General features: G+C 35.6%; 1 protein-coding gene across 4 annotated transcripts; it reads left to right on the top strand.

The window, feature by feature from the left end:
- The first annotated feature begins 3,706 nt into the window (after positions 1 to 3,706).
- On the top strand, positions 3,707 to 6,196 carry LOC130220110 (gastrula zinc finger protein XlCGF8.2DB-like). Of its 4 annotated transcripts, none has more exons than XM_056452511.1 (3): positions 3,707 to 3,781; positions 4,206 to 4,355; positions 5,125 to 6,196. In XM_056452511.1, exons 2-3 carry the CDS (start codon positions 4,271 to 4,273, stop codon positions 6,132 to 6,134), a joined length of 1,095 nt encoding a protein of 364 aa, XP_056308486.1. In that variant the 5' UTR covers positions 3,707 to 3,781; positions 4,206 to 4,270; the 3' UTR covers positions 6,135 to 6,196. The 4 variants fall into 4 exon arrangements, with proteins under 4 accessions (XP_056308486.1, XP_056308487.1, XP_056308488.1 ...); XM_056452512.1 differs by having other exon boundaries at positions 3,772 to 3,832; XM_056452513.1 differs by lacking the exon at positions 3,707 to 3,781 and adding an exon at positions 4,993 to 5,033 and having other exon boundaries at positions 4,276 to 4,355.
- Positions 6,197 to 12,415: the final 6,219 nt, after the last annotated feature.

The following is a 12,415-nucleotide window of genomic DNA, read 5'->3' as shown; positions in this document are numbered from 1 at the left end:
TATCCTGTTTAAAATGAACAAACAATAAAAATGTTTAAAATAAATAAAACAATGAACAGAAACAAAATAACTTCTCTTCAACACTTGAGAGAAATTAACAAAAAGAAATCATCTAAGCAAGAAACAATAGCCACAAATGAGCTGATTAAAACTAGTACTCCATTTCTTATATATAGTGATGTATACTTAGAGTGGAAATGACATTATGCTCTAAATTAAACCTTCATTAAAACACTTATTACACACATTTCTGTTACTTTATTCAAACTTTATTCAGGTATGTTCTTAATTGTTTTGTTTGTTTTATTTATTTTATTGTCTGCTTACAGCAACGTTGTAGCACTTAATTTCCACAATAACTTCCTCTCAGGAACAAATAAAGTTTATCCTATCTTATTCAAACAATAGACCTTACTGTGAGTAAAAGAGTACTTCGTTGTATAAAGGGTTAAAATAATATTGTCAACAGCAGGTACATTTAGCATTAAATGAACAACCTGAAATTTTAATCTGTCGGTTTACATCTGTGTAAAAGCTTTAAAACAAACCTTTCTCCAGTTGAATCACAGTGTGAGAGTGGCGCGGCCTTATGACGTCACACGCCACGCCAAAATAAAAGTCTTTTTTTTGTTTAGCTCCCCCCCCCCGCTTACTCTTAGTCATGACTTATTAATACATTTCTCTTTTCCACTTTCTATTTTGTATTTGTAAGACATCATTATTTATATTAATTGAAAAAACCCATTTACCCCCACTAGATCTTTGCCTTCTGGTAGGTTGGTAAGAGGTTGCATTTTCTTTAAACGATTGCATTTCTTTATCCATAGCTTTAACTCATTCACTTGCATTCACGGATGTTACCACCTCTTTGTATGTTTGAATGGGGAAACATTCAAATTCAAAAATTGCTGGCCAGGTCCCAACCTATATATGGAATAGGTTGAAACTTATTTGCTCTACAGTCCATTTGTCAGGATAAAAAACAATACTTATAATCAAATAAACAAACAAACAAAAAACTAAATAGTTGTAAAGAGGCTTTTAAAAATGACTGAAGAACTTAAAACAACGTTGAACAATGCATCCACACGTTTAGATATAATACATTTTATAATGTTAGCATTTAGATATTATTTGACTGTAAATTCAGAATGTGCAACTTACCTTTTCAGTCTTCAATGAAGAAGTGGGATGAGAAATGGGTTTTTCTTTGTATGTTGTTGTTGGTAATAATCCCAATGTAGGAATTTACAATCGTAGTTTGTCCTCCTCAGTTGTTATCTTATAGCTAAATAAGCCAATGAAGATTCAGTTAGGAACCCAGAATATATAAACAAAACCCTGCTAAGCTACTGGATCTGGAATGTGATTGGATAAGACTCAATTGGCCCCCATTAATGCTGGTATAAAGATGCAAATGAGCAGTGGAGAGCAGTATAGACTCAAGACACATAGTGTGGGGGATGGGAAATTCAGCAGCTTTTCAAACCAGTTTTACAGAGAAATAATGATGTATTGGGAAAATAAGTTGACTTTAGCCATCATTTGATTTGTTGTTGTTGTTTTATAAGACTATTGATGGAAGCTTTTTTTTTATTTTGGCTGCTGCATTTTGTAGTTAGTGTTGATACACTTATGTTGAGGTACTTAAAAAAAGTACCGTGGAGGCCTTAGTCACACTAGAGTTTGTGCTCGCAAAATTCTGTTGTAGGGTGCTGCAAAAAAGGCGGGATAAAACAATATGATTAGACGTTGCTAAAAGCGAGCGATTGCTCCAAATAGCTCATGTTTTGATCTTCTATTGGTCTCATGCACTCACGTGATGCGATTTCAAGCTTTGGTCTTACCTTTGTGGAGTCCACTGTTAAATCTGTCATGCATCTATATATTTATAATTAGGAAATAATTACATCACAGGTAAAATTATTGTATAGGCAGTTTATGCAGGGTAATTCAATGACAAGAGTTCACTTTTATATCTACACAATGCATAACTTTTAATGTGATTAACCTGCTCCACCTACACCAACTACAGCATTTCTCAGACTTTTTTTTCACCATGGTATAATTACAGTGGTGAACATCACATAAAACAACAACTGCACTTACTCCTGTAACTTGTTTTCAACAATGAAATTTAAATATCTGTGTCACATATTCATTTAAATAAATGGATCATCATCATGTGCCGTCATCTTTGTTAATAGCTGCCTAATAGGCCAGACCATTAATAGGACCATTTTACATATAATAAACCTGTTAACAGGTATAGCTGTTCATGCCAATACCAACTTGATAGCCTAAAGCATATTACATGAACAGGACCTGCCTTACATCTCTTAAGACAAATAAGCAAAGGTGTCTATAACAATACATGCTTGATTCCCCAGATCATTACACAGTTACATCTGAATGGTGCCTTTTCACACGTTTTAAAATAACAATTTGTAAGCATAGGTCTTCACCAATACCAGTTTAATACCTCAAATAATTACACGTGTGTGAGGCGTCACAGTGGTGCAGTAGGTAGCACGATTGCCTCACAGCAAGAAGGTTCCTCGTTCGAGCCTCAACTGGGTGAGTTTGCATTTCTGTGAGGAGTTTGCATGTTCTCCTCGTGTTTGTGTAAGTCTCCTCCAGGTGCTCTGGTTTCCCCCAAGTCCATAGACATGCGGTAAGCATACGGTGCGTGTAAATCAGTGTGTATGCGTGTTTCCCAGTAATGGGTTGCAGCTGGAAGGACATCCACTGCGTAAAGCATGTGCTGGATACGTTGGCGGTTCATTCCACTATGGTGACCCCTGATTAATAAAGGGACTAAGCTGTGAGGAAAATGAATGAATATATGGGTAATGTCATATGAGTAGCAGTGCGATGTGGCCTTCTATCATTTTTTTGTATTTCTATTTGTTGTAATGGCCTGTTGTTATTGCAATAAAAAAATAAATTTTAAAAGCTGGCTGTATATCAGCACTGGTGGGAGGCATGCGTTATAGTGTACACTAGGCACTCGAGAACGAGTGTGTCTCTACCTGTTGTTTCAATCCCCTGAGAACTTTGCTCATCTTCAGAATGCAAATGAAGACACTTTAGAAGAAATCTGAGAGCTCGCTCGTCTGTCATAAACAGCAAGAGTCCTGAGAAGCTCAAAGTCCAGAAAAGGAACCAAAAACATTGTCAAAAAAATCGACTTCCAAGAAAGATTTTTGTGACAGAAAATGTTGAAAAAAGCAGCCAAGTAGGAACTGTGGCTGTTTTTTGCCCCTGTAGCCTGTTCTCTTCATTTGCATTCAGCAGAAGACACTCAAACAGATTTGGAACAAGGATAAGTAAATGACAGAATTGTAATTTTTGTGTGAACTACCCCTTTAATGCTTCTGTAAGTAAAGTTAAATATTATATTACAGATATTATTTTTTTAAAAAACCTAGATAAGTTGTAAAATAGGAAGGAAGAGGTCATAATTACTAGGATGAGATTTGGACTCAGATATTAATAGGAAGTAATGTGTTTTAGACATGCAAGTCATCATAAAGTGGATTAAAACAACTTAAAAATGTTTAAAGGTTTTAATCAGCTTCAAATACTGAATATATGTGTGTCTCTGAGAGAGCAGATATGGTGTAAAGTAGAAAACAGAAATGTATCAATAAGTCATGACTAAGAGTAAGTGGCAAAAAAGACAAAAAAAAAAGACTTTTATTATGCTGTGTCGGTGTGACGTCACAAGGATGCGCCGCTCCTGCACTGTGATTTCATACTGTGATTCAACTGGAGGAAGGTTTGTTTTAAAACTTTTACACAGATATAAACCGATTGATTAAAGTTTCAGGTTTGTTGTTGACATTATACCCTTTATACAACGTAGTGCTATTTTACTCACAGTAATGAGGGCTAATTGTTTGAATAAAGTAACAGAAATGTGTGTAATAAGTATTTTAATGGTTTAATTCATTAAATAGCATAATGTCATTCCATTCAAAGTATACATCACTATATATAAGAAATGGAGTACTAGTATTAATCAGCTCATTTGTGTCATTTGTTTCTTGCTCTGACTTACTCTTTTAGCTGATTTATTTTTGTTAATTACTCTCATATAAAGAAACTGTTGCAGCAAGTGTTGAACAAAAGTTATTTTGTTTCTTTTCATTGTTTTATTTATTTTAACTGGACATTTTTATTGTTTTGTTCATTTTAAACAGGATAAAGTGTCCAAACACAGAGAAAAACTCCTGCTGAAGCGACTGATCTCCACACTGTTATAAAGATGGCGTTTATTAAAGAGGAGAGTGAAGATGTGAAGATTGAAGAAACATTCAGAGTCAAACATGAAGATCTGCAGGAACAAACAGGTTAATTTTCATTCTCAAAGACCAACTCAGTCATTTGATCCTCATTCAGATATATTTTAATAATAAGAATACTAAATTAAACCCATCTTGAAGCCCTGAGTGTGCTGCCTAGTTCTCCTAAATGCACATAAGCACTCATTGAAAGACAGGAATAAGTTTCTTTCATTACTTGTTCTTGTGTCTTTTGTCATTCTTTTTATGTATTATTAGTCTCCCACTTTCTCTACCTTCTTAAGGTTATTGCTTCTCTTGTTCTCCTACTGTTTGTAAAGTGTCCTTGAGCACTAAAACTATATAAAATAAATAAAAACAATAAATCAAAAAAGTTTAACTGAACTGACGATATTTGACCTACAGTATTCTTTTTTCATTTTTAAACTTGTTTCTAGTAGTTGTTACTAGTTCTCACAGATAGTATCTGAGTTAGAATAACATCATTACTATAATAACTAATTACCAGGGCTATTGTGTTTAAACAAGGTTTCTTAAAATGTATTAAATTCCAAAATCAAAATTTTAGAACTTAAAGTCTTAAATTTAGTGAAATATTGTGTTGTAGCTCTTAAACCTTTTTTTAAACAAGTCTTTATTTTCCTTTGTTCATGTTTTGCCACCATTTTTTTTTTTTTTTTTTCAGAAGAAAAGAAATGTTTAAAACCACATGCCGGAGAGTGAATAGTGAGGTCATTTTTATTCTTGAGAGAAACATCCATTTCATGCTTGTCTCTTTGTGCCATTCTAAAGTTCACTTTTTATTTAATTTTTTAAGACCTGGTGGTGCTCAAAGAAGAGACTCATCAACAGAATGAAATGGAAGAGTTTGAGAAACACCAAGAAATAACGACTGACGAAAAACCCACACTGACTAAAAAGACTGCATCATGCGGAAGACCTTGGGAATCCAAATCTGGGAGTAATTTCACTTGTCATCAATGTGGAAACCATTTCAGCCGAAAACACAGCCTTCAAGTCCACATGAGAATTCACACTGGAGAGAAGCCTTTCACCTGTAAAGAGTGTGGGAAGAGTTACAGTCAAAAACCAAGCCTTAATGTTCACATGAGTGTTCACACTGGGGATAAGCCTTACATCTGCGAACAGTGTGGAAAGAGTTTTGCTAAAATCCATGGCTTTAAAGCCCACCTGAGAATTCACACTGGAGAGAGGCCGTACACATGCCAACAGTGTGGAAAAAGCTTCTACCATGCAGGAAACTTTGCAGTGCACATGAGAATTCACACTGGGGAGAAGCCTTACTCCTGCCATCAGTGTGGAAAGAGTTATAACCAAAAAGTCACCCTTGAAGTCCACATGAGAACACACACTGGAGAGAGAAGTTTCACTTGCATACCGTGTGGGAAAAGTTTTCCTCAAAAATCAAACCTTGACACCCACATGAGGATTCACACTGGAGAGAAACCTTACACATGCACAGAGTGTAGTAAAAGTTTCACATGTAAAAGCACACTCAATTACCACATGAAAACTCACAGCAGAGAGAAGCCGTTTCCATGCGATCAGTGTGGAAAGAGCTTCATAAGTAAAGCTAACTTCATGAACCACATGAATGGTCACACTGGAACTATAGTGTTCACATGTGATCAGTGTGGAAAGACTCTCACACGCAAAGACTACATTAAGAAACACATGATGATTCACTCAGTAGAGCGTTTTAGATGCAGTGAGTGTGGAAAAGACTTTGAACATAAAAGAACCCTCAGCGCTCACATGAAGCTTCACAATGGAGAGTCCTCAAAATTGAGACCTTGTCCACACTAATTTGATAGCCCGGATAAGTTGAGTTTACTTTAAAAAAGAAAGAGGAAACTGGTTGCCCTAAAAAAAAAAAAAAATGTATACTTAAAAAATAAATAAATAAATAAATAAAACTTGAGTGAGCTCTACTTAAAACAGACCCCCTAGTTTTACACTAATTTTTTTGGTGATCAATAAAAAAAATTTCTGAGATTTAAAAATGACTGATATTGTGGTGGTAATTCCCAGACACTTGCAGACAATTTTGCAATTGAAAAAAAATAAATAAATTGTCTCTTGTCAAGACAGGATCTGAAACAGTAGGGATTAAGTCAAAGGAAGGTTGTATTACTCTTATATTTATCCACGATCTTACTTTCTCTCTGATTTCACTCACCAGAGCATCTGACATCATCACGAATAGGACATGCGTTAGGGCTTCCCGTACCGTAATCCACCTAAAACACGGATTTCCGTAAAACTCGTCAATGGCAGGGAAGCGTTTTCTCTCGTTAATTGCAGCGAAATTCAACAAAATAATTTATCGATTTTATGCAGCTCATAATACCACGAATCAACGAATCGTTTACTAAAGCGTTAGCAATGAATTTCGTAATCAATTTGTTGTTGTCGCACGATGCGGAGATGTTTGATTATTAAAAATAAATTCAAGACCTTCACCAAGAACCTTGCTTGGTCATGAGTTGATGAGAAGACCATTTTCCCTGGAGTGGAGCATCTGGGAAAGATCTTATCAAAGTCAAAACCCCAAATTAACTGATATAAGGGAGATTGGTAAAGTGGTCTTAATTTCACTGTAATATTTTACAATCACACAGAGACATTTAAAATGACACCAAACATGAATATAGAGCCACAAGATACACCATATTAAAAACTTAAACATTGTGTGAAATGTGATGGAGCTGCTCTGGTGGAGAAGGTAAAGTCCAGAGCAAAGAGGGTTGCATGATCAAGACAACCCGAACAACTGTTTTCCTAGCTGATCTTCCCAGATTAAAAAGTTTGTTTTAGTACCTGACCATTCTCGTGGTCTTGTCTTATGTGGAGTTCCATAACAGTTTGCAGGGTTTAATATAATGGAGAGATATAGCCATCCTTACAAAGGCAGAGAAATCTGTGCGGCCCTATCATCCAATGTGTGGGAGCATTTCACACTAAATAAACAAAAAAAGTGTGTTAACGGTCAAATATGCAAACGTGATGATGGGAGCACCACAGCAATGATCCAGCACCTGAATTGCAACATGTTGGAGTCTTTGAGCTGTAATTAATATTGCTATCTGGGTATACTTATTTCTTTTTTATTATGCAAAGAAATAACACTTTTGTTCACAGAAGATACATTATGAATTAGAAAGTTATGACACAACTTGAATCACAGCATATTATGTTTATCAGACTCGCCAAGCAAGAGTCTTCCATGCAATAATTATCAGAGTTCACATATCAAAATCTCTGGATGCCAAATGTAGAAAGAAAAAGCTATAAATTAATACATTTATAGTAAGAAGGCTATAGTTTTTAAAGAGTAACTAAAATACAATTTTAGAGGATACAAAAGTTTGAATAAAAGCATTTTTAGGACAACTGGAAAAGTAAACGCAAAACACTTGATATTAAGTACACTCCCAAAGCAAATGACTTAATATTTCTTCAGACTGAGTACAAAAAGAGCATTTGGGGAAATAATATTAAATTGAGCAAGTTTGTGATTTAGTGGAGAGCAGTTATGAATAGAGACTTCACCAACTTTATTATATAAGAGGAATTAATGTAAAACTCCACCATTCTGTCACTTAAATATATTATTCCAAAAACTCACGCAAACAGGTAAAGAAATCTGAGATCTATTAGTAATTGAGCGAATGTCTTTGTTTATTTAAAATACAAGTTAATGTTTAGTTTTCAAGAGGGAGAGTGGGGATAGTTGTAACACTTCCAATCTCTACAACAAGGAACTAGTTACAAATCAGTTGATTGACTTCACACATGCTCATATTAGTCCTTATAGCACATGGAAAAGTAGAGTCCTGTGACAGACACGGCAGAAATTAGACGGGGAAAAACTACACCTCAGCTAAGAAAGTCATATTTTTTACTTGAATTCTTTTTGAGATAGCGATGCCTGATTTGTAGTTAAACCCATGTAATGTGAGTGTCTGTGTGTGGATATGTTTCATTCGCATTGTTGGTCATAATGTTTTAGCTGTTAGCTGTAAGGACAACAGATTGATGGCCATATAACGCTGGGTCAATTATAACGACAAAACTCTTGCTAGGAACATCAGTGAAATGTTTCCACCAACCCCAAGCAGATTTAAAACTGTTCTATGATTTAATGTCAGTGTTCCTAAAGCTCTTAACAGAGAAAGAAGTCAAAGTAGTTTGAGTTCACTGTTTGACCTCTGTAGGCTCACGAAGCACATTTGATTCAGCTTTGTAACCCAGACACACACACATTATACTAAAAGCTCAATGTTGAATAAAAAGCTTTCAAATTCATGTTTTGGTCATATTTCTTATTTTATAATGTTAAATCTCACCCCGGTGGAAATCATCATATACATCTCACTACGGGGTGTGTTACAACTAACCCAGACTGCGAGGTGAGTTTAACATTTCACTCCCCCTGTTTGAAAGTAAACAGTGTTCACATTTTTCTGTTCGTGCTGCTAAAATAACGTCTATACCATTTAATAGCAGACACTTCTACCTCAAGATCTCAAAGATATAGAGAAATATAATAGAAGTATAACTATCCCTGGTCTCCCCCATACAAATATGTCATATGTACATGCAGCATATATTTCAAAATGGATCAAAAATGGTTTCAGTGAATATTAAATATATTCAATATATACTGAAGGAGCTGCTGTTTTAAAAGTAACTTCAAAGTAAAGTAATTATTATTCTGATTACTTTTTACATGAAGTAATCTATTACTAATTTATTTACTTTTTACTACTGTAATCATTCGTTTTTAAAGTAACTGTTTATAACAACACTTTATAAATAAATATATCTTAAACACAATGACATTTCCTGATCAACAGCCCACTTCAGACTGATCTGTCATTTAAAATAATTTCTGATGAAGACCATCACGGGACAAAATCACCATTGATGATTCGGTACATCGGTATGTTGGTTTAGGCATGGTGTCATGCTTATTTGTAAATTTGCTAGATTTGTAGATTGCATCAAGGCCTTTACTTTGCCGTTTGCCTTCTCGTCAAGTGGAGCTTATCACTAGAACATTTGGATGCTTAAAAGGCTTCATTCCTGTGGGTTTTGCTCGTAGTCCCAGAGGGCTGTCAGAATGGCTCAGGTGGAAAGCCAATTTTTGCAACAATTCTTGTTGTACACAGGGCAAGTGGTTCTGCCAAATGTGTTGTCAGGTGCAGTCTACAACAATTTCATGTTGTTATCTGTTTCTATTTTCATCCTTGCGAGTCCTTTATTGTTTACAAATCTTCATGACTTTGCACACACATCACTTGTGTCATTTGTGGCACATTTTAGTGAATTGTATGGTCCTAAATTTGTTACTTACAATGTTCATGGACTAATCCATCTGTCTGAGGATGTCAGACAGCATGGCAAAGGACTATCTAGGCAAAATTAAAAAAGATGATTAGAACCCCACATCATCCACTATAGCACAGGTTATTTGACGAATCTCTGAAATGGATCCTTTTGCAGGCAATGACAAAACTTTGCATGGAAAGAGGATGCTTCAGAAGGAGCATAACAGTGGCCCTCTTCCACCATCTATGATAGGCAGACAAGTACTTCAGTTTGGTGAGCTTGTCATAGGCAGTACTGTTCTTGATCGCCTTTATTTAATCACCCTAATTAAATAAAGATAAACCAGAATCCTCCCTTCGCTATATTTCTTAGCTAGGGTTTAGTTAAAGGATTGTCTTTATAATGTATTTTGCTAGAGAATAAATTAGATGAATACTTTACCACACAGGGTAACTCTTGATGGGTGCTGGAAAATGAAGTCAATGTCCACTCCAGTTGAAGAAAAGCAATAAAATACACTTTTATTAATAACATAAAATCCAGTGAAAAGGTAGAATAAACAAAAGACAAATGACAGAAACAAAATACTTTATCCTCCGTTGAGACCTCCTGTCTTAGTGAGCAGAGTCTCGGGTCTTCAGGGTCAGCTGTGCGAGCTGTGTGCACTCAGAGGATAGGAAGTCAGAAGAGGGTAAGAACAGATAAGGGTGCGAGAGAGGTAGCATCTCCCTTCTTCTCCATTCCTGAGTCTTGCGCGCCCTCTTCTGGTCACGTCGTGCTCTTCTCTTGCTCTTGACTGTTTCAGATAAAGTTGAGCTCTGAAGTATTGGAATGTCAGAATACAGGAGAGGTTTGCGTTGGTATTTTCGTTGTCTCACGTTAATAATGGCACTATTCGTTCCATGGGCACCATTCACTACAGTACCAAAATTGATGTATCAAGGGAGGGAGACAGATGTGTTTGATTGGTGTCTGCATTGCATTGATCGACAACATCCTTAGATGTCAGGACAAGATATATATTGTCTGCAAAGAATATGAATTAATGGAACTCTTTTTTTGAGTATCCTATGAATTCACATGATTTGGGCATCTACCTGGTTGGAAAAGTCTCACCTAGGCTGAAAGTCATTGAGTTACATGACCATGTTGAGGAATATTCGAGGTTACCATACCATGCCAAATTTGTTGCAGTCCCATTACTGCCCTTAGGTCAGTGATTTAATTGAATCTTTTTTCTTGTGCAGCTTGTTTAAGTTAGTTGTGCCCTCTCCTTTACTTAAAAAGGCTTTGCAAAATTCACTGAAAGTTCAATAAAGTTTTATCAGTCATTTTCCATATCTAATCATTCATTCACAATTACATCTCTGCCTCTTGGTGTTTTTTTCATGCTGTTTGTCCAGCAAGTAAAATTTTATTATTAAGCTTTTGCATTGCCACTTATATGGTGCAAAACGGCCTATCCCTTTACGTTCCTTTCGAAAAAACCCAGGAAAGGACCTACAAATGTTTTCTCATTAATGGAACAATTTCTATAAAAGAAAAACACATAGGTTCTTCCACAGATACAGTCTTCCACTGAATCTCTCACCTAGCCATTTCTTGCTGAACTGACTGGCTCTGGAAACTTGATGTTGTACTCTCTCTCTGCTCTCCCTGTTGTGCTGAATTATTCTTTCTACTCTGGTTTGTGTTCCCTAGGGTGTTGGTGAGCATCTAAAAGCCGCTAAACCCCACTTCCGCCAAAAATGAGATGACATAGAGTGAATGCTTTAGATACGTAGTAGATGTTCAACAAATATATTTGCTTAAAATCATCTGAATTGCAGCGTCAGCGGATTTAGAAATAACAGTTTGTTTGCAAACGCCACTTGCCTTTGACAGCAAAAGCTGCTATATCCTGAGAACCAATCAGAAGGTGTGAATAGAATCATGTTTTCAATGTAGCAGCGCACTTAAACGCTGGCTTTTATGAGGAGACTTTTTTATTCCGCTTTTGATTTTAAAAGATAGAGTTTGATGAACTGGATAAGCCTGTCCGACTGTCAGTGAATGGCAAATGAAAATGTCCCTTACCTCAAAACTCTGCGCATTATAATAAAAAGAAAACACACTGGACAGTCGGAAGTGTAATATGCATTCATAACATTCTTTTTGCTTAGCGACGCTACTTTGAATGAGTCTTATTTATTAAACGGCAACACCCTTTCACAAAAGACGAAGTTAAGATGCCGTTCTTTTATCCTACATGGATGCTATGAGGATAAATAAGAGACAAAAAGAGATCAAGACCTTGAGTATAGTGAGAGAGTGAACGACAGCTTCTAAAAGTGTCTGAGAGGCACCCCCTTTTGTCCAGTAGGCCCACCTTGTTTTTTTGCTAATGTAAGCTATTTTTAAAAGATTAATTTCTGCTTTGTTTTTGGTTTATTAGGGGTTACCACAGCGGAATGAACTGCCACTTACTTGACAGATTTATGTATTTTTAATTTTAGGTGGTTTGTGTAATGTGTTATGTTTAGTAAAATAATTTATAAATTGCATATTTAAGTGATTTTTCAACTTATCTCAATAGGTGGATTCAGAGGGTTTTGCAAAAAAAAAAAAAAAAAAAAAAAGCACGAGTGGATTTAGCTGGTTTTGGCGCGAAAGGAAGATTTACCTTCTTAAAAACCCAAATATTGTCTAAAGTGACATTTATGAAAAAAATTATTTCATTTACTAGCTAATAAACTAATATCTGTAATCTATAA

Source organism: Danio aesculapii, unplaced genomic scaffold, assembly GCF_903798145.1.
Source record: "Danio aesculapii unplaced genomic scaffold, fDanAes4.1, whole genome shotgun sequence".
NCBI classification, from domain to species: domain Eukaryota; kingdom Metazoa; phylum Chordata; class Actinopteri; order Cypriniformes; family Danionidae; genus Danio; species Danio aesculapii.
The sequence above is the reverse complement of the archived record's forward strand: the minus strand, read 5'-3'. Positions and strand labels throughout refer to the sequence as shown.

What these genes read in the sequence shown, in the direction of transcription:
- LOC130220110 (XM_056452511.1), top strand. Translation starts at nt 4,271, where the DNA reads ATGGCGTTTATTAAAGAGGAGAGTGAAGATGTGAAGATTGAAGAAACA. An exon ending in AGATCTGCAGGAACAAACAG is followed by an intron (nt 4,356 to 5,124) that starts GTTAATTTTCAT and finishes TAATTTTTTAAG; the next exon opens with ACCTGGTGGTGCTCAAAGAA.